Here is a 22707-nt window from a genome sequence, read left to right as displayed (position 1 = left end):
CATAGTTTAAGATAAAATGTGCATAAAGCACAACCCTTTAAGATGTCCATTATTCAACGTCACATTGCATTCTGGGATATGAGTGAACAGAATCTGTGTATATGACAACAAAAACACAGATATACGGTAAACACAGGGGTTTGCAGTGTTTATGTTAAATATTTACAGGCTTGTATGTTTTTTTAAAACATGCAATGACATTTAAAAAAATATAGTATAGAACTGGGCTACACCTGGCCAATAAATCCTGCTCTATATCAGAGCTAATCTGGAGCTACTGCATAGAGGTGATGTTGAAATGACTTCTATTGCTCAGTGAGCCTCTTCCTGGAATGAACCTTGATAACCCCTCCCTCCTTTTCCTGCTCTCAAACACAGCCAGTATGTCCCAGTTGTATGTACAGTGCCGTGAAAAAGTATTTGCCCCCTTCCTGATTTCTTATTTTTTTGCATATTTGTCACACTTAAATGTTTCAGATCATTAAACAAATTTTAATGTAAGACAATGATAACCCAAGTAAACACAAAATGCAGTTTTTAAATAATGATTTCATTTATTAAGGGAAAAAGATATCCAAACCTACCTGGCCCTATGTGAAAAAGTAATTGCCCCCCCCCCTTGTTAAATCATGAATTAACTGTGATCAACCACATGTTTTGGAAAGCTGAGTTAAATTTCACTAGCCAATCACTGTTCAATCAAGAAATCACTTAAATAGAACCTGTCTGACAAAGTGAAGTAGACTAAAAGATCTCAAAAAGCAGCACATCATGTCAATCGAAAGAAATTCAAGAACAGATGAGAAACAAAGTCATTGATATCTATCAGTCTGGAAAGGGTTACAAGGCCATTTCTAAGGCTCTGGGACTCCAGCAAACCACAGTGAGAGCCATTATCCATAAATGGAGAAAGCTTGGAACAGTGGTGAACCTTCCCAGGAGTGGCCGGCCTACCAAAATTACTCCAAGAGCGCATCAACGACTCATCCAGGAGGTCACAAAAGAACCCAGAACAACATCTAAAGAACTGCAGGCCTCACTTGCCTCAATTAAGGTCAGTGTTCACGATTCAACAATAAGAAAGAGACTGGGCAAAAATGGCATCCATGGGAGAGTTCCAAGGCGTAAACCACTGCTGACCAAAAAGAACGCAAAGGCTTGTCTCACTTTTGCCAAAAAGCATCTTGATGATCCCCAAGACTTTTGGGGAAATATTCTGTGGACTGATGAGACAAAAGTTGAACTTTTTGGAAGGTGTGCGTCCCGTTACATCTGGCATAAAACTAACACAGCATTTCATAAAAAGAACATCATACCAACAGTCAAACATGGTGGTGGTAGTGTGATGGTCTGGGGCTGCTTTGCTGCTTCAGGACCTGGACGACTTGCCATAATTGATGGAACCATGAATTCTGCTCTCTACCAGAAAATCCTGAAGGAGAATGTCCGGCCATCAGTTCGTGACCTCAAGCTCAAGCGCACTTGGGTTATACAGCAGGACAATGATCCGAAACACACCAGCAAGTCCACCTCTGAATGGCTTAAAAAAAACCAAATGAGGGTTTTGGAGTGGCCTAGTCAAAGTCCGGACTTAAATTCGATTGAGATGCTGTGGCATGACCTTAAACAGGCCGTTCATGCTCGAAAACCCTCCAGTGTGGCTGAATTAAAACAATTCTGCAAAGACGAGTGGGCCAAAATTCCTCTACAGCGATGTGAAAGACTCATTGCCAGTTATCGCAAATGCTTGATTGCAGTTATTGCCGCCAAGGGTGTCGCAACCAGTTATTAGGTTTAGGGGGCAATTACTTTTTCACATAGGGCCAGGTAGGTTTGGATATTTTTTTTCCCCTAATAAATGAAATCATCATTTAAAAACTGTATTTTGTGTTTACTTGGGTTATCTTTGTCTATTATTAAAATTTGTTTGATGATCTGAAACATTTAAGTGTGACAAATATGCAAAAAATAAGAAATCAGGTAGGGGGGAAATACTTTTTCACGGCACTGTATACTGCATGCAACAGTACGTACTTTGTAAGGGCAGTTGCAGTGTGCTAAAAGTAAAAAGTAAAAGTATGTGATTTGTGACGTAGTCAGTCGTGCTGCTCCTCGTCCAGGAATGAATCAAAACTTGATAACCCGGTCCATTTATTTCCTTGTTCCCTCCCCTTCAGATCTACAGTTTGAAGGTGGGTGTAACCAACATAACACATGATGATTACATCAGAGCTCAAACTAGTGTCGGTTCTCAGGAGGTGAAACTCAGACAGTCGTTGCTACTGAGAGGTGAAATGGCGCAGAAAGGAGTTCAGCTGGACGAGGAAGCAATCTCTTGTTCAATCTATCTGGATCTACTGAAGGATCCAGTGACTACTTCCTGTGGACACAGCTACTGCATGAACTGTATTAAAATCCACTGGGATGGAGAGGATGAGAAGAAGATCTACAGCTGCCCTCAGTGTAGGCAGACCTTCACACTGGAGCCCTCCAAGAAGCTCCAGGAGAAAGAAGAAAGGAGGCAGAGAGAGCTGGAGGTGAGTCAACTCAACATCCAGCAGAGGATCCAGGACAGAGAGAAAGATGTGAAGCTGCTCCAACAGGAGGTGGAGGCTGTCAATCGCTCTGCTGATAAAGCAGTGGAGGACAGTGAGAAGATCTTCACCGAGCTGATCCGTCTCATGGAGAAAAGAAGCTGTGATGTGAAGCAGCAGGTCAGATCCCAGCAGAAAAGTGAAGTGAGTCGAGTCAAAGAGCTTCAGGTGAAGCTGGAGCAGGAGATCACTGAGCTGAAGAGGAGAGACGCTGAGCTGAAGCTGCTGTCACACACAGAGGATCAAGACCAGTTTCTACTCGACTACCCCTCACTGTCACCACTCAGTGAATCTACATCCAGCATCAATATCCGTCCTCTGAGCTACTTTGAGGACGTGACGGCGGCTGTGTCAGAAGTCAGAGATAAACTACAGGACGTTCTGAGAGAGAAATGGACAAACGTCTCACAGACAGTGACTGAAGTGGATGTTTTACTGTCACGACCAGAGCCCAAGACCAGAGCTGGATTCTTACAATATTCACGAGAAATCACACTGGATCCAAACACAGCATACACAAAGCTGTTATTATCTGAGGGGAACAGAAAAGCAACAGTAATGAGAAAACAACAGTCTTATTCTAGTCACCCAGACAGATTCACTGAATGTTATCAGGTCCTGAGTAGAGAGAGTCTGACTGGACGTTGTTACTGGGAGGTGGAGTGGAGAGGGAGAATAGTTTATGTAGCAGTCGCATACAAGAGTATCAGCAGAGCAGGGGGGGGGGATGAATGTGCGTTTGGATTCAATGACAAATCTTGGGCATTAGATTGTGACCTAAATAGATTTTTGCACAACAAAGTCCACACCCCCGTCTCAGGTCCTCTGTCCTCCAGAGTAGGAGTGTATCTGGATCACAGTGCAGGTATTCTGTCCTTCTACAGCGTCTCTGAAACCATGACTCTCCTCCACAGAGTCCAGACCACATTCACTGAGCCTCTCTATGCTGGACTTTGGCTTTTTGATCGTGATGTCACTGCTGAGTTGTGTAAACTGAAATAGACAGAAGTCATTTAAGGGTTAAATTCTGTGTTTTAACTCTTAAACTTATCTGGTGTCCATCATTGTTGCTGCAGAGCTGATTTTTCTTTTCATGTCTTCACTGCACAGAGATCAGCTGTCAATCAAACATTATTTGACCAAAGAACGTTTATTACCAAGAAGTGAAAGTTAATTGTTTGTTCCATTGTAACGTCAGCGCCCAGCAGCAGAGCTACGCTTCCGCCATTTTGGACTGAAAGCGACTACCGGACGCCAGTAAAACGTCCGCCTACAAAGTGACGTACAAAAGTAAAACAAAATTATTTCTATTTTATCATCATGTTCTACCAAAACGGCCGGTGTTGAACAGTAAAATATTATGAATATAAGAAGCGTTTTCAGTCCAAAATGGTGGCGGCGGCTGTAGAGTTGCGTCTCTTTGCTTCTACACGCTTTGCTTTGACATCTTCTCATGAGTTGTTCTGTAAATGTGTGAGTGTCTTCAGGTGGCGCTCCTTCCTGTGTCTGTTTCACTGCTCATGATGATCTTTGTTCACCTGAACTGATATTTCTCTGCATGAAAATGTAAACTTCTCTGTGCTCTAAATGTTTGATGAATATTTGTATATATATATATATGTGTGTGTGTGTGTGTGTGTGTTGTTGTTTCTCTTCCACTGCACGGGTCTTAAAGGAAGGTCTAGTGATTTATTTCTTATCATAGATATTCTGTTCTCACCACTTTTTGTAAAGATATCTAGAATCACATTTATTTGTTGGGCAGACTAAATGTTGTCGTCCAGATCGACGTACAAACGAGATACTGAGATGTTTAATGAAACTGTAATTATCATGATCATAATCAATAAGGAAATCATTATTCTCTGTTACATCGCTGAGATTCTGCTCAAACAAACTGATTGTGTGGATGAAAATGAATCTGTATGTGAAATCATTGTAACAAGAGTCATTTAACAGACTTTACTGATGGGATGTGTGAACAAACTGAAGGTTTCTATAATCAATAAACAAGAATGAACTAAGTCTTTTCTTCCTGTCTTTTTTCCAGGGTATCATACAAAGCTGATGGAGGAAATGTGACTATGAGAGAATAACTGAGGCAGTTTTCCTCCTGAAACACCACAAAGTCCAGTGTTCATGTTTAGAGTCAGTCTCTGTTAAAAAAACAAAAACAAAAAGATTAAAACTAAAAGGAAACATAACTTATTTCCAGGCCGGCTCAAAACTTTGATAACAACAAAAACTGTTGAAGGAAAGTTGTGACATGAGGATTTTGTTATCATAGTTATTGAACACAATCACAAGTTCACACATTGAATACAAATTCCAACTTCTTCCCCACATACTGATAAAAGAACGGTCTTTTTTTCCACTTCAGCTCGTATTATTCCTCTGACGATACGCTCAACACTTGTTTCTACACCGTGTTCACAAAGTTTTATTTCCACTGGGCTTGTTGTCTCCTCTGTATAACCACAGCTGTGGTGCTTTGGTGATTCTCTGAGCAACCTGGAGAGCACACAAACAGGACTATAGTTTGTTCTTTATTCAAACAGTATTATGCAGATTTAAACACAATTGTTGTGGATTTATGGCTTTTTAAACTGTTTTGGATACATGAATGAAACCTTCTTGCCACATGGACTCTACATCTCTTTCTTTAGATATTTACATCTCTTTCTTTATGTGCATTTATTGTTTTGTTGTAATACATGAGATTGATTTAAAGTGTGTATTCATCAAATCTCTTGGAATTTTGTGTAAAATGAATTACAAGAGCCACAATGAGGTGGATCACCAGACGGCACTGAATACCTCCAGAGTGAAGACAGGTGGAGCTACAGCTGACACAGATGACGCCGATTACTGCAGGATGCAATCATCCAATAGGATGCTTTGTGTGTGTGTGTGTGTGTGTGTGTGTGTGTGTGTGTGTGTGTGTGTGTGTGTGTGTGTGTGTGTGTGTGTCTGGCAAAGCTGTATATAAAGTTGTTTCTGACACTCGCTTCTGTTTGACGTTGGTGTCGGCAGAGATGCTGGTTTTTGATTCAGTTTAACGCTCTTTGACTAAAGACAACAACATAGAAAGAGTCAAGTCTATGCAGTGTTCTCCTTTTACAGTTTGTTCAGAGCTCCAAAGCCTCAAACACATATCTGTTGGGATGGAAGAGCTTCTCCATTTCATTATCTGAGCAAACTAAAGAACAAGAGCCCATGCTTAAAATGCTGTTGGATAACTGGGAGTTTGGGGAATTTCTTCCTACTGCTTTTTCTTTTGAACAAATCTACAATAATAGTGAGAATCCTGTAGTTCAGTGGTTCTCAACCTTTTTTGGGCTAGCGTCCCCCTATCCATTATCCAGGTCCCTTACTGCCCCCCATCAAATAAAATGTAGGCTAATTGTCTTCCTAAATATTAATGTTCATTATTATTATTATTATTATTATTATTATTATTATTATTATTATATTGATTGTTATTTATTCATATTCTCATTATATTATGTATTTATTATTATTATTGTGTTATATCATTAAAAAAGCATGTGAATGGAATTTATATTTATGAGTTTTGCAACAGTTATAAATTTGACATTCAGACTTTAATTAGGTATCACAAACATACTTGCTAACTTTGAGACCTTCAAAAAAGGGAGGATTTCTAAACCAAATCGGGAGGTCTGGGGGTCCGTCTCAAGAAAAATTAGCGTTTCATAGACTTTGTTTCCTGCATTCTGGTGACTTTAAAAAGAGTGAAAATAACAAAGTAATAACTTCACTGCAACTGCATTTTATGTTAAACTTTTAATTTGACCTTTAACTCCCAGGAAAGAAAACTGAATAATTGGCCCCTCTGGTGTGAACTTGAATGTTGTAAAAGTGTCAGACTGTCGGATGTGTTGATGGAGGGAGTTCCAGAGCCTGGGAGCAGCAGCCTGCAGCTGAATGCCCTAGCACCCATGGGTGCTGAGATGTGAGGTGGGGGTGGTCAGAAGACCAGCTGAGGATGAGTGCAGGGAACGGGCTTCTCTCACTCACCGAAGGTCCTTTCAGACACAACGTGACGACGCCACCACTGACCTCTGAAACACGTTATTTCTAACTGCGACGGCTTTTCACTGCACTGAACAAAGCCCAACTTCAGGCGCTGCTCGCTGTGGCGAGCTCAGCTTAAACATGAGCTCAAACTGAGCTGTGTCGTCAGCATAGACTGCTCTCTTCCCCTGAGAAACGACAGTTGGTGTAGCTCTGTTGTTGTCCGGGTGGAAACAGTAGGGACTTTACACACTGTTCAGTTCCAGAAACAGGTAAAGATAACGCAAAGAAGAAAAAAAAAGTCTGAATTTGACATAAATCGGGAGAAATACGGGAGAATTGTGACTCCGGGAGGAAACCGGGAGAAAGCAATGAAAAACGTGAGTCTCCCGGGAAAAACGTGAGGGTTGTGTGTGGCTGGTTGCTCGACGCTAAGTTGCGTTCTCAGGATGTCCGGCAGCGGAACATCCCTCTTGTAAATGTGTAACCACGGCGATAACATGCCGTTCACAGTGTGTCCTTGTGAGAAATTCATGCTTTCAAGAGGAAGAAACTCTGAATTTCCTCCACGGGTAATACCAAGGAAGAGAGCGTTCATTTTCCTGACTTGTCACAGTAAACATCTTGATGGTGAAAGTTTCTAGAGATGATCCTCTGACGTCCCGTTCCAGTGAAGGCAGCATGTGGAGCAGATACAGAAAGCTGACAGAAACACTTTTTACTCAAAATTATATTCTGGATTTAACCTGTTTTCTACACAATCTTGAAGGACTTTATCATAAAAGTAAAAACTATTTGGGGATTTCATTCCTTCTACAGCAGTGATTCCTTTTTTATTCTTCATCTGCTGTATCAGCATCATCAAACAGTATTTCAGGAAAAAAGAAGAGCCAATTCTGAAAACTGAGGAGCTGTCTCCAAACCCAGAGGTACCAAGAAGAGTTTACCTCCTAAAAGCTTATGGCTCCGGTGTTTTTAACTGAGAAATGATCTCTATATTATAAACAAACCACACGTATCTCTCTCTAACCGCTCCTCTTCCTGGAATGAAGCAGAGCCTGATAACTCCTCCCTCCTCTTCCTGCTCTCAAACACAGCAGCTCCACTCAGTCCATTTATTTCCTTGTTCCCTCCCCTTCAGATCTACAGTTTGAAGGAGGGTGTAACCAACATGGTGAGAGCTGACAGGCTCCATTCACTGCACAGACACATGCTGTTTACATCAGAGCTCAAACTAGTGTCGGTTCTCAGGAAGTGAAACTCAGACAGTCGTTGCTACTGAGAGGTGAAATGGCGCAGAAAGGAGTTCAGCTGGACCAGGAAGCAATCTCTTGTTCGATCTGTCTGGATCTACTGAAGGATCCGGTGACTACTCCCTGTGGACACAGCTACTGCATGAACTGTATTAAAGGCTTCTGGGATGGAGAGGATGAGAAGAAGATCTACAGCTGCCCTCAGTGTAGGCAGACCTTCACACCGAGGCCTGTCCTGATGAAAAACACCATGTTGGCAGTTTTAGTGGAGAAACTGAAGAAGACTGGACTCCAAGCTGCTCCTGCTGATCACTGCTATGCTGGACCTGAAGATGTGGCCTGTGATTTCTGCACTGGGAGGAAACTGAAAGCCCTCAAGTCCTGTCTGATGTGTCTGGCCTCTTACTGTGAGAAACACCTCCAGCCTCATTATGACTCAGCTCCATTCAAGAAACACAAGCTGGTGGAGCCCTCCAAGAAGCTCCAGGAGAACATCTGCTCTCGTCACGATGAGGTGATGAAGATGTTCTGTCGTACTGATCAGCAGTGTATCTGTTATCTCTGCTCTGTGGATGAACATAAAGGCCACGACACCGTCTCAGCTGCAGCAGAAAGGACCGAGAGGCAGAGAGAGCTGGAGGTGAGTCGACTCAACATCCAGCAGAGGATCCAGGACAGAGAGAAAGATGTGAAGCTGCTCCAACAGGAGGTGAAGGCTGTCAATCGCTCTGCTGATAAAGCAGTTGAGGACAGTGAGAAGATCTTCACCGAGCTGATCCGTCTCATGGAGAAAAGAAGCTGTGATGTGAAGCAGCAGGTCAGATCCCAGCAGAAAAGTGAAGTGAGTCGAGTCAAAGAGCTTCAGGAGAAGCTGGAGCAGGAGATCACTGAGCTGAAGAGGAGAGACGCTGAGCTGAAGCTGCTGTCACACACAGAGGATCACGACCAGTTTCTGCTCCACTACCCCTCACTGTCACCTCTCAGTGAATCTACACACTCATCCAGCATCAATATCCGTCCTCTGAGCTACTTTGAGGACGTGACGGCGGCTGTGTCAGAAGTCAGAGATAAACTACAGGACGTTCTGAGAGAGAAATGGACAAACGTCTCACAGACAGTGACTGAAGTGGATGTTTTACTGCCACAACCAGAGCCCAAGACCAGAGCTGGATTATTAAAGTATTCACGAGAAATCACACTGGATCCAAAAACAGCATACCCACGGCTGTTATTATCTGAGGGGAACAGAAAAGCAACATTTATGAGACAACATCAGTCTTATTCTAGTCACCCAGACAGATTCACTCATTGGGAACAGGTCCTGAGTAGAGAGAGTCTGACTGGACGTTGTTACTGGGAGGTGGAGTGGAGAGGGGGAGCAGTTTATGTAGCAGTCGCATACAAGAGTATCAGGAGAGCAGGGGTTGGGGCGAATGAATGTGTGTTTGGAGGTAATGACAAATCTTGGGCGTTAGATTGTGACCAAAACAGTTATATATTTTGGTACAACAAAGGCCAAACCCCCGTCTTAGGTCCTCCGTCCTTCAGAGTAGGAGTGTACCTGGATCACAGTGCAGGTATTCTGTCCTTCTACAGCGTCTCTGAAACCATGACTCTCCTCCACAGAGTCCAGACCACATTCACTGAGCCTCTCTATGCTGGACTTAGGCTTCATTATTGTGATGACACTGCTGAGTTGTGTAAACTGAAATAGACAGAAGTCATTTAAGGGTTCAATTCTGTGTTTTAACTCTTAAACTTATCTGGTGTCCATCATTGTTGCTGCAGAGCTGATTTTTCTTTTCATGTCTTCACTGAACAGAGATCAGCTGTCAATCAAACATTATTTAACCAAAGAACGTTTATTACCAAGAAGTGAAGGTCAATTGTTTGTTCCATTGTAACGTCAGCGCCCAGCAGCAGAGCTACGCTTCCGCCATTTTGGACTGAAAGCGACTACCGGACGCCAGTAAAACGTCCGCCTACAAAGTGACGTACAAAAGTAAAACTACATTATTTCTATTCTATTGTCACATTCTACCAAAACGGCCGGTGTTGAACAATAAAATATTATGAATAAAATAAGCGTTTTCAGTCCAAAATGGCGGTGGCGGCTGTTGTCAAAAAGCAGCAGAGTTGCGTCTCTTTGCTTCTACACTCTTTGCTTTGACATCTTCTCATGAGTTGTTCTGTAAATGTGTGAGTGTCTTCAGGTGGCGCTCCTTCCTGTGTCTGTTTCACTGCTCATGATGATCTTTGTTCACCTGAACTGATATTTCTCTGCATGAAAATGTAAACTTCTCTGTGCTCTAAATGTTTGATGAATATTTGTATATATATATGTGTGTGTGTGTGTGTGTGTGTTGTTGTTTCTCTTCCACTGCACGGGTCTTAAAGGAAGGTCTAGTGATTTATTTCTTATCATAGATATTCTGTTCTCACCACTTTTTGTAAAGATATCTAGAATCACATTTATTTGTTGGGCAGACTAAATGTTGTCGTCCAGATCGACGTACAAACGAGATACTGAGATGTTTAATGAAACTGTAATTATCATGATCATAATCAATAAGGAAATCATTATTCTCTGTTACATCGCTGAGATTCTGCTCAAACAAACTGATTGTGTGGATGGAAATGAATCTGTACGTGAAATCATTGAACAAGAGTCATTTAACAGACTTTACTGATGGGATGTGTGAACAAACTGAAGGTTTCTATAATCAATAAACAAGAATGAACTAAGTCTTTTCTTCCTGTCTTTTTTCCAGGGTATCATACAAAGCTGATGGAGGAAATGTGACTATGAGAGAATAACTGAGGCAGTTTTCCTCCTGAAACACCACAAAGTCCAGTGTTCATGTTTAGAGTCAGTCTCTGTTAAAAAAACAAAAACAAAAAGATTAAAACTAAAAGGAAACATAACTTATTTCCAGGCCGGCTCAAAACTTTGATAACAACAAAAACTGTTGAAGGAAAGTTGTGACAAGAGGATTTTGTTATCATAGTTATTGAACACAATCACAAGTTCATATATTGAATACAAATTACAACTTCTTTCCCACATACTGATAAAAGAACGGTCTTTTTTTCCACTTCAGCTCGTATTATTCCTCTGACGATACGCTCAACACTTGTTTCTACACCGTGTTCAGAAAGTTTTATTTCCACTGGGCTTGTTGTCTCCTCTGTATAACCACAGCTGTGGTGCTTTGGTGATTCTCTGAGCAACCTGGAGAGCACACAAAAGGGACTATTGTTTGTTTTATTCAAACAGTATTATGCAGATTTAAACACAATTGTTGTGGATTTATGGCTTTTTAAACTGTTTTGGATACATGAATGAAACCTTCTTGCCACATGGACTTTACATCTCTTTCTTTAGATATTTACATCTCTTTCTTTATGTGCATTTATTTTGTTTTGTTGTAATACATGAGATTGATTTAAAGTGTGTATTCATCAAATCTCTGGATTTTGGTGTAAAATGAATTACAAGAGCCACAATGAGGTGGATCACCAGACGGCACTGAATACTTCCAGAGTGAAGACAGGTGGAGCTACAGCTGACACAGATGACGGCCTGATTACTGCAGGATGCAATCATCCAATAGGATGCTTCGTGTGTGTGTGTGTGTGTGTGTGCGTGTGTGTGTGTGTGTGTGTGTGTGTGTGTGTGTGTGTGTGTGTGTGGCAAAGCTGTATATAAAGTTGTTTCTGACACTCGCTTCTGTTTGACGTTGGTGTCGGCAGAGATGCTGGTTTCTGATTCAGTTTAACGCTCTTTGACTAAAGACAACAACATAGAAAGAGTCAAGTCTATGTAGTGTTCTCCTCTTCCAGTTTGTTCAGAGCTCCAAAGCCTCAAACACATATCTGTTGGGGTGGAAGAGCTTCTTCATTTCATTATCTGAGCAAACTAAAGAACAAGAGCCCATGCTTAAAATGCTGTTAGATAACTGGGAGTTTGGGGAATTTCTTCCTACTGCTTTTTCTTTTTAACAAATCTACAATAAAAGTGAGAATCCTGTAGTTCATGCTTCTTTTCCATAAAACAGCAGACTTTGAGAAAACTTAATAACACTTTTTTACCATGATGACTACTGTGGGGTTTCAGGCTGATGACCTAAAATGATGGACACATTAGAGCTTCAGATGTCCTACAGAACTTCTGCCTTCCCTTGAATCTAAACTTGTTAATGTCACAGGGAGATGCAGTTGTTTAATCACTTGATCCAGTATTGCACGTTTATTTATTATGGGTTTTATCATGTGTGTATATGCATTTCTTACATTGTTTTTATTGATGTTGTGGTGTTGCATGTTTACCCGTTCTATTATGGCATGGGTTTTTACGTTTCATATCTGGTTTTGCTGTTCTGTTTTGAACTGGAATGGATCAAGGTGATTAACTGGTGAGAGACAGCTGTGACTAATTGATTGACACACAGAGACGCTGGGCTTCTTTTTAAGTTGATTGTGGACAGGTGTGCAGGGGGAAGGAACAGAGGTAGAGAACCAGCAGGAACGAGGAAGCGGAGCTGGACACGCGAGTTTGGAGCCGAGGCAGCTTCACCGGTACGGTCTGCTGCAGGAACACGGCCGACTGAGTGACAGGGCGGCCGGGACGAGGGACCGGACGAACCGCTGCAGGACGAGCTGGACGGGAGTGAAAAGACTTGGTTCAACGCCTACTAAAAGCTAAGTAGAGGAAAGTGAACCAAGCAATCTCTGGTGTGTGTGTGTGAGCTGCTACTGTGTGTGCTGGCCACTGAGGTTCCCGTTTTCTCTCCGTAGCGCCAACGACGACGAGAGCTGCAGCAGAGCTGCAGGGCCGGAGCAGAGGAGCCGACGGCCTCAGGGCCCCCCTTCCCCCCTTGACATCTTTAGACTCAAATACTCCCCTTTCTTGAACTATTTATTGCCCGCTGTGCACTTGGACTTTGCACCCCCATTTTAAGGACATTTTACTGTAGTTGTTTTCAGTTAGCACGGTTTGAACTGGTTTTATTTATCTGTTTTAATGGTGATAATTTTCGCAGTTTAAATAAATCTTTTAAACTGATTATATTGTATTGGCTCTTTCTTAACAGGGGAAACACCTTTTAATTGCTGGTATCCAAAATAAGAACCTCACACTTGTGTGACATTAATACAATGCATTGTATTACCCAAGTGATGCTGTACAGGTCCTGACCAGGGAGGTTTTATAGAGAAAACTTGATGACAAAAAAAACAACCTCACATCTGTGTCTTTTAATTATTAGGGTGTCTTCAGGGTGTCTGGGTAGTGTGTAGGTCTTGGTTGACCCTCCTTTTACCATCTTAGGTTTATGGCATTTCACATTCTTCCTGTTTTTGATCCTGGAATGAATGAAAGGTCACTATCCATCATTTTTGATACTTTTTGTGTTTATCTCTCTCGGCACGTTTTTAAAAACAACCGCAGTGCTGAACATGTACATGATGACAATGAATACAAAGCAAGCTACAATAAGAACAGAGTAGAAACAATAAACACTAGAATGGTACTCTGAGAGCGCAGACCTCCGCCAATGTGCCTGACTTTAAAAACAGATCACAGCTCACAGCCGGTGGTACCGTGAGGTGGTCGGCTTGTTATTAACCCGGTGTGTTTCTGTGTAACGTATCGGCGGATGCCTCTCTCATTCAGCAGCCTTGTTATGTCTGTATAACGTTACACTACGTTGTCTGTCATCCCGTCATCTAACTTTTTTTTTCTTCCTCACCGCAGACGGCCAGCAGCTCCCGTCGCAGCTCGATGTCTTGCCACACATCCACACACGTCTCTCTCTGCTCGAAGAAGGAGGGAGATGCGGTCGACGTTTCATCAGTTACAGTGCGCATGTGTTATACCCTGTGGTCTTAATGCTCAGGCTGATCAGAATTCTTTAAAAAAATCCTGAATCCAGATTATGATCCGGATCGCCACCAAAATCGAATGGATTGTTCATTGTGCTACACTCCACCCCTCCAAAAGATTTCATTCAAATCCATCTTAAACTTTTTGAGTAATCCTGCTAACAGACAAACCAACGCTGATGAAAACATGACCTCGGGCCTTGAAGGTAATGTGCACATAATTGCGGTAAAGGAGTTGCAGCACAACAGAAAATAAACTTAATGAAACACCAGCAAAAAGAGGTTCAGCAGCAACGTAAATTATTCTGTGTGTCTGAGCTGTTGATATGAAAAGGTAAGCTGTTCCAGAGGTTAGCGGTGGAGGACTAAATTTAGATACGATTTTCCTTGCACAATCTGATTCTAGCTAGATCTAATGAACCCCCCCTATAATGATGCCTTCTTTCTGATCCCACTCCGTGCTCAAATGCACCACAGGTGCACCACGTTGGCTATCCTGATGAAAACGGCGTGCATATTAGCATGTGCGCGCCCATGAATGAACGTGCGTTGCACTTAAGGGTCCTGGTTTGGGGGTTTGAAAATATGGTCACCATGTCGTAGAACAAAAGGATAATCTCTTCAGCCTTGTGTTAACCACAGACCTTATTTCAGGCAACTAACAAACCCACCGTCTTCCAGACGAGGGAACCAGAAGTGCTAAAATACGAACTCATATCCAGGTTTTAGGACTCATTCCGGTAGCACTCTATAGCTAGCTAGCTACCTAGTGAGCTAGGCGACATACATTCCCGAAACGCCCAAAACAGCACGGCAAAAATGTAACTGAAAATTATGAATTTTGTAATGGAGTTATTAAAACGGATTGCTCCGTCCTGGCCGAACAGTCACCGTCGGTGCAGAGAAGGCAAGGCGTCATGGTCTCGGTGGTCACGCAGTGCAGCAGCTGAGTAGAACGTCACTACTGGATATTTTGTGCATGCTTACTTTGAGGAATTGATGTCAGTGCAAATTCTCAATTCATATTTGAATTGTGACATCTTTCAAAATGACATCCTTAAATTTTAATGACAAAGTTTAAGATAAAATGTGCATAAAGCACAACCCTTTAAGATGTCCATTATTCAACGTAACACTGCATTCTGGGATATGAGTGAACAGAATCTGTGTATATGACAACAAAAACACAGTTATACTGTAAACACAGGGGTTTGCAGTGTTTATGTTAAATATTTACAGGCTTGTATGTTTTTTTAAAACATGCAATGACATTTGAAAAAATATGGTCTGAAACTGGGCTACACCTGGCCAATAAATCCTGCTCTATATCAGAGCTAATCTGGAGCTACTGCATAGAGGTGATGTTGAAATGACTTCTATTGCTCAGTGAGCCTCTTCCTGGAATGAACCTTGATAAACCCTCCCTCCTCTTCCTGCTCTCAAACACAGCCAGTATGTCCCAGTTATGTGTATACTGCATGCAACAGTACGTACTTTGTAAGGGCAGCTGCTGTGTACTAAAAGTAAAAAGGAAAAGTATGTGATTTGGGACGTAGCCAGTCGTGCTGCTCCTCGTCCTGGAATGAAGCAAAACTTGATAACCCGGTCCATTTATTTCCTTGTTCCCTCCCCTTCAGATCTACAGTTTAAAGGTTGGTGTAACCAACATAACACATGATGATTACATCAGAGCTCAAACTAGTGTCGGTTCTCAGGAGGTGAAACTCAGACAGTCGTTGCTACTGAGAGGTGAAATGGCGCAGAAAGGAGTTCAGCTGGACCAGGAAGCAATCTCTTGTTCGATCTGTCTGGATCTACTGAAGGATCCGGTGACTACTTCCTGTGGACACAGCTACTGCATGAACTGTATTAAAGGCTTCTGGGATGGAGAGGATGAGAAGAAGATCTACAGCTGCCCTCAGTGTAGGCAGACCTTCACAACGAGGCCTGTCCTGATGAAAAACACCATGTTGGCAGTTTTAGTGGACAAACTGAAGAAGACTGGACTCCAAGCTGCTCCTGCTGATCACTGCTATGCTGGACCTGAAGATGTGGCCTGTGATGTCTGCACTGGGAGGAAAATGAAAGCCTTCAAGTCCTGTCTGGCGTGTCCGGCCTCTTACTGTGAGAAACACCTCCAGCCTCATTATGATTCAGCTCCGTTAAAGAAACACAAGCTGGTGGAGCCCTCCAAGAAGCTCCAGGAGAACATCTGCTCTCGTCACGATGAGGTGATGAAGATGTTCTGTCGTACTGATCAGCAGAGTATCTGTTATCTCTGCTTAATGGATGAACATAAAGGCCACGACACCGTCTCAGCTGCAGCAGAAAGGACCGAGAGGCAGAGAGAGCTGGAGGTGAGTCGACTCAACATCCAGCAGAGGATCCAGGACAGAGAGAAAGATGTGAAGCTGCTCCAACAGGAGGTGGAGGCTGTCAATCGCTCTGCTGATAAAGCAGTGGAGGACAGTGAGAAGATCTTCACCGAGCTGATCCGTCTCATGGAGAAAAGAAGCTGTGATGTGAAGCAGCAGGTCAGATCCCAGCAGAAAAGTGAAGTGAGTCGAGTCAAAGAGCTTCAGGAGAAGCTGGAGCAGGAGATCACTGAGCTGAAGAGGAGAGACGCTGAGCTGAAGCTGCTGTCACACACAGAGGATCCCAACCAGTTTCTACTCCACTACCCCTCACTGTCACCACTCAGTGAATCTACACACTCATCCAGCATCAATATCCGTCCTCTGAGCTACTTTGAGGACGTGACGGCGGCTGTGTCAGAAGTCAGAGATAAACTACAGGACGTTCTGAGAGAGAAATGGACAAACGTCTCACAGTCAGTGACTGAAGTGGATGTTTTACTGCCACAACCAGAGCCCAAGACCAGAGCTGGATTCTTACAATATTCACGAGAAATCACACTGGATCCAAACACAGCAAACAAAATCGAGCGTAGCGTTAGTTCATGCAGGCCATGAAGTCAAGCGCTGCTCATATGACAGCTGTCAGCTGATGGCGGCCGATCTTAGGCCGGCCAATCGGCTGATGCATCATCTGACAGATCAGCTGATTCCCTTCTAGGCTTTCATTGGCAAATTTCATACAGGGCGCCTTATTTAAGCTCCTTCAACCTGGCTACCTGGGCTGCTTCTTCTACAAAGCCGCTCGCAACATGAGAACAACCAGATTTTCCACGTACAAGCTTCAACTTACCCTGCTGCTGGTCATGTCGATTTCCGTCCATGATGACTGAGCTATGGAGTCACAACAACAGCATCCGAGGCAGAGGAAGCCATCGGCAAAGAGAGCCCGTTCCCTATCCGCCGGAGCTCGCATCCGATAAGTAGACATTCAAGTTCTGCTCCCAGCATTTCCTAATGGCCAGTGTCCAGGCTCCTACAAGTCCTGGTTGAAAACCACATCACGGCTCCAGTCGGGTCTTCTAATGAAGAGCTTTTGAAATGTTTTGGAAAGCTTCCATGGCAAAACTCCACCAGCAGATCTTCTCAAAACCTGCGCTCCCAGGAAAGCCGCTGAGAAAAGGAAAGAAAGTGCCCGAAACTCCGCTGCAGTCCCAGCTACGGCCGCTGAGCCGCCTTCCAAAAGAGCACGAGATCCAGCGGTCCAAGCCCCGGTCCGAGGCCCGGTCCAAGGCCCGGTCCAAGCCCCGGTCCGAGGCCCGGTCCAAGCCCAGCAGTCCGAGCTCCAGCGGCCCGAGCTACAGCCCCGGCAGCCGGCTCCCTGGAGCAGGAGGACAACCCTGTCATGACAGCTCTATCCAGCATCCAGTCGTCACTCGCCAGTATGACTCCAGATCCAAGCTTTGAGTCCATGTCGGCATCTCCAGCAAGCCGGCTTCTTTCAGACACGGAAGGGCCATCACCTCTACGCGCGCCGCAGATCGATGACGTCATTCCATCGAGCTTTGATGACGTCACAGTCCCGCGGAGATTTCTGGGAATTGCAGTCCAAATCTCCACCAGGGTCCATTATTCCACCTGCTGCTGCAATTTCGCACAATCTGAGAAGATAAATCCTTGCAGCCATCCTTCATAAAGGGTGCAAGACTGATGGAGATAGGAAGGAACATCTGTTTTAATCTGAGTCTAATCCCGTCTTCAATGATCCACTATCTGAGATGCCGACCTCAAACCAGCCAATGAGAGTCATTCTTTGTCACAGATGAGGGGAAGCCCATGTCCCAAGCTTGGTTTGCCTCACACCTTCGCCTCCTCTGCCAATCATGCAGACTGCCACCAGATTAACAGCTCTTGTCTCCACACTCGAGGCTTGGGGCCGATGGTCATCAACCGCTTATGAGCGTTACCTCCGGCCGGAGGTTCAAGACATCCTCGAAGCTCAAAAGCTATGAGTGCTCAGTAACTTACTGGCTATATATAGTAAATGTTACGGCATATCTGATTGACTCTCTCATTTGACTTTCTAGCCATATGCCTCAGCCTGCAACCTGTGAAGCATCAAAGGCTTCACTGTATATGTTTTAGTCTAATTAGCTTTTCATTAAGTTTATGAAATGTGTTTAAAAAGTCTTTCATCCCAAATGCCATCAATATTCTTAACTCAACACAGTGACTGAGCAGATCTGAGCCACAGACACTGACATGAACTGTTTTTAATGTGTAACATAACCTGTCTGTTTTTTACTAACTGCTGTCTGGTTTTTAATGTTTGTTGTTTTCTGTGTTTAAAAGAGAAAAAAGAAGAAATGCTGCTGCTCCACATTGCTGATGCTGCTCCACACTACTGCAGCTCCACGATACTGCTGCTGCTCCACACTACTGCAGCTCCACGATACTGCTGCTGCTCCACACTACTGCAGCTTCACACTACTGCTGCTGCTCCACGCTGCTGCTGCTCCACGCTGCTGCAGCTCCACACTACTGCTGCTGCTCCACATTGACTACTGCTGCTCCACGCTGCTGCTGCTTCACGCTGCTGCTGCTCCACATTGCTGCTGCTGCTCCACGCTGCTGTTGCTCCACGCTGCTGCTACTGCTGCTAATGCTGCTCCATGCTGCTGCTCCAAGCTGCTGCTCCACACTGTTGCTGCTGCTGCTTCATGTTGCTTCTGCTGCTGCAGCTCAATGCTGCTGCTCCACGCTGCTGCTGCTGTTTCATGTTGCTGCTGCTGCTTCATGTTGCTTCTGCTGCTGCTGCGGCTCCATGATGCTGCCGCAGCTCCATGCTGCTGCTCCACGCTGCTGCTGCTTCATGTTGCTGCTGCTTATGCTGCAGCTCCATGCTGCTGCTTCATGTTGCTGCTGTTTCTGCAGCTCCTGCTCCACGCTGACAGAGGAAACTCAAGAAGAAGAAGGATGCAGGAAGCTGGAAGATGTTGGGAGCTGCATCAGACTCGGGTTCAGTTTCCATGACGGAGGGAATTCTTCAGCTCTGCTGACTCGTATGTTCTGTTGGAAATATATCATGAAGAATAATATGGCAATGCTTAAACTATTATGTTATGAGTTCATTGGGTTGAAGATGTTTAGACTAGAATTATAATATGAATACTGTTGCGCCTGAGGGACTTCTCGTGCAGAGTCACAAGGGTGGGACGGCATAACATACTTTTGTGTAGATAGAACAGTCTCAAGGACACAGCCTTAGGGAGGAAACAGATGGGGGGGAGAGGACAGAATGTTGTGAACAGTAGACAGCGTTGTGTAAGGATGGAGTCAGATAGAGGAAGGTCACAGTGACATTGTGGAAAAGTACTAAGACTGATCAAAACCCTGCCCCTCCCTTCAGAGAATGTTTGTTGCTGTGTATAAAGGCAAATGTAAAGAAAAGCTCGGTTCATTCACTGCGAACTGAACACTGTACTACATGGTATCAGGGACACATTGATGAATCCAGAACTTCTGTGAATAACTCTGTGCAACTTTGATGAATATATCTGCGGAATAAATTGATACTGATTTAACCTACTTTGCAATCTTTTATGATTTTAACTCTGAGCTTGCAGCTGCCTAGAAGATAAACCAACACGCATGAAGGTGACGATTCCCTGAGGGGAATTCCTTCAGTTCAGAGAGGAACACATCGGTCTGTAGATGATCACGTTTTCCATGTTACAGCCTTAAATTAACCCTGCAGATCTGTCAGTACTACCAGTTCTGCAAAGAACATTTACTCAAGTACTATACTTAAGTTCAGTTTTGAGGTACTTCCATGTAGGCGCTGGGAAGGCCAGGGAGGTTTCTTGGAGTGGTCATTTTTTGGGGCTCCCTGCGCTCCCTGCTTTTAGCTTTCCATGTATGCACATGGAAGGGCAAGGAGGTTGCTCTCCTTACCTCATGTTTTCCACGTACGCGCGTGGAAGGTTGCAACCTGTGTAGATGCAGGCGAACTGAAGCTTCATGAAGCATCAAAGCTTTCCAGCATATTGGTTCGGAAAGGGTTAATATCTGGATGTATCATGTGCACGAAACCACCTGGTGGTCAAAGATTATAAAACAGGCAGATATGATCTTAACCATGTGATATACTGTATTTTGCGCCAGTAAAGGCTGTTCAGAATGATTATATATTACAAGGTAATCCATTTATATCCATATAATATAATGTCCATTTTCTAGTAAGTATATTTTGAGTTATAACATACATGTATATTAAACTGTAATTGTTTTATGCATCTTATGTGTGTAAACCAAATCTTGGTCAATAATTGTATTGTAGTATAATATAATAATGGCAGGAGGGGTAATTTAGTGTTCTGTCACTTCTGGAAAGTGGCATCGGTTTAACCAGTGTACGAGTTTTCACTGGGTGCTCAGCTAGCTCCTCCTGTGGCTCTTCCATGCAAGCGCATGGAAGGCCAGGGAGGTTTGACTGGTGTGGTCATTTTGGGGGTTTTGCTGCTGCGCTCCTGCCTTTAGCTTTCCATGTGTGCACATGGAAGGGCAAGGAGGAGTGCTCTCCTTGCCTCATGCTACCACGTAGGCTCGTGGATCCACGTATGCGCGTGGATGGGCGTAACCCGTGTAGATGCGGATGGCATCACTGTATGTCGTTTGAATCTGCACGGGTTTCACAGGGTGCTCAGCTAGCTCCTCCTGTGGCTCTTCCATGTAAGCGCATGGAAGGACAAGGAGGTTCACTGGTGTGGTCATTGGGGGTATTTACTGCTGCGCTCCCTGCTTTTAGCTTTCCATGTGTGCACATGGAAGGGCAAGGAGGAGTGCTCTCCTTGCTTCATGCTACCACGGAGGCTCGTGGATCCACGTATGCGCGTGGATGGGCGCTACCTGTGTAGATGCGGATGGCATCACTGTATGTCGTTTGAATCTATACGGGTTTCACTGGGTGCGCAGCTGGCTCCTCCTGTGGCTCTTCCATGTAAGCGCATGGAAGGCCAGGGAGGATTGCCTGGTATGGTTGTTTTGGGGGTCTTTGCTGCTGCTCTCCCTGCCTTTGGCTTTCCATGTGTGCGCATGGAAGGGCAAGGAGGAGTGCTCTCCTTGTCTCACGCTACCACATGGGCTCGTGGATCCACGTATGCGCGTGGATGGGCAGGGAGATCCCAGAGCAGAGCCGTACCGCCAAAATATAAATGTATATATTACTGCATGAAAATAAAGTTCTTTGACTAAAGTGGTCCTGACTGAACTGCTGTTATTATCTGAGGGGAACAGAAAAGCAACATCAATGGGAGAAAAACAGTCTTATTCTAGTCACCCAGACAGATTCACTGAATTTAATCAGGTCCTGAGTAGAGAGAGTCTGACTGGACGTTGTTACTGGGAGGTGGAGTGGAGAGGGGGAGGAGTTCATGTAGCAGTCGCATACAAGAGTATCAGGAGAGCAGGGGGGCCGAATGAATGTGTGTTTGGATGGAATGACAAATCTTGGGCGTTATGTTGTGACCAAAACAGTTATAGATTTTGGTACAACAATATCAATTCTCCCGTCTCAGGTCCTCTGTCCTCCAGAGTAGGAGTGTACCTGGATCACAGTGCAGGTATTCTGTCCTTCTACAGCGTCTCTGAAACCATGACTCTCCTCCACAGAGTCCAGACCACATTCACTGAGCCTCTCTTTGCTGGACTTAGGCCTTATTGTTATGATACCACTGCTGAGTTGTGTAAACTGAAATAGACAGAAGTCATTTAAGGGTTAAATTCTGTGTTTTAACTCTTAAACTTATCTGGTGTCCATCATTGTTGCTGCAGAGCTGATTTTTATTTTCATGTCTTCACTGCACAGAGATCAGCTGTCAATCAAACATTACAGGCTCTACTTTGACCAAAGAACGTTTATTACCAAGAAGTGAAAGTTAATTGTTTGTTCCATTGTAACGTCAGCGCCCAGCAGCAGAGCTACGCTTCCGCCATTTTGGACTGAAAGCCACTACCAGACGCCAGTAAAACGTCCGCCTACAAAGTGACGTACAAAAGTAAAACTAAATTACTTCTATTCTATTGTCACATTTTACCAAAATGGCCGGTGTTGAACTATAAAATATTATGAATATAAGAAGCGTTTTCAGTCCAAAATGGTGGCGGCGGCTGTCGTCATAAAAGCAGCAGAGTTGCGTCTCTTTGCTTCTACACTCTTTGCTTTGACATCTTCTCATGAGTTGTTCTGTAAATGTGTGAGTGCCTTCAGGTGGCGCTCCTTCCTGTGTCTGTTTCACTGCTCATGATGATCTTTGTTCACCTGAACTGATATTTCTCTGCATGAAAATGTAAACTTCTCTGTGCTCTAAATGTTTGATGAATATTTGTATATATATATATATATGTGTGTGTGTGTGTGTGTGTGTGTGTGTTGTGTTGTTGTTTCTCTTCCACTGCACGGGTCTTAAAGGAAGGTCTAGTGATTTATTTCTTATCATAGATATTCTGTTCTCACCACTTTTTGTAAAGATATCTAGAGTCACATTTATTTGTTGGGCAGACTAAATGTTGTCGTCCAGATCGACG

The 22707-nt window shown here is 43.8% G+C and overlaps 1 protein-coding gene across 1 annotated transcript; it reads left to right on the top strand.

Moving 5' to 3' along the window:
* Positions 1-7786: 7786 nt before the first annotated feature.
* On the top strand, positions 7787-21989 carry LOC141776854 (tripartite motif-containing protein 16-like). The gene is made up of 3 exons (XM_074650681.1): positions 7787-9593; positions 16006-16692; positions 21410-21989. The coding sequence occupies exons 1-3, from the start codon at positions 7923-7925 to the stop codon at positions 21878-21880; spliced, it is 2829 nt and encodes a 942-aa protein (XP_074506782.1). The 5' UTR covers positions 7787-7922; the 3' UTR covers positions 21881-21989.
* Positions 21990-22707: the final 718 nt, after the last annotated feature.

This window comes from Sebastes fasciatus, chromosome 11 (assembly GCF_043250625.1).
Source record: "Sebastes fasciatus isolate fSebFas1 chromosome 11, fSebFas1.pri, whole genome shotgun sequence".
In the NCBI taxonomy this organism is placed as follows: domain Eukaryota; kingdom Metazoa; phylum Chordata; class Actinopteri; order Perciformes; family Sebastidae; genus Sebastes; species Sebastes fasciatus.
The sequence above is the reverse complement of the archived record's forward strand: the minus strand, read 5'-3'. Positions and strand labels throughout refer to the sequence as shown.

What these genes read in the sequence shown, in the direction of transcription:
- LOC141776854 (XM_074650681.1), top strand. Translation starts at nt 7,923, where the DNA reads ATGGCGCAGAAAGGAGTTCAGCTGGACCAGGAAGCAATCTCTTGTTCG. An exon ending in CTGCTGAGTTGTGTAAACTG is followed by an intron (nt 9,594 to 16,005) that starts AAATAGACAGAA and finishes GATGAGGTGATG; the next exon opens with AAGATGTTCTGTCGTACTGA. An exon ending in GAGAAATCACACTGGATCCA is followed by an intron (nt 16,693 to 21,409) that starts AACACAGCAAAC and finishes TTATTATCTGAG; the next exon opens with GGGAACAGAAAAGCAACATC.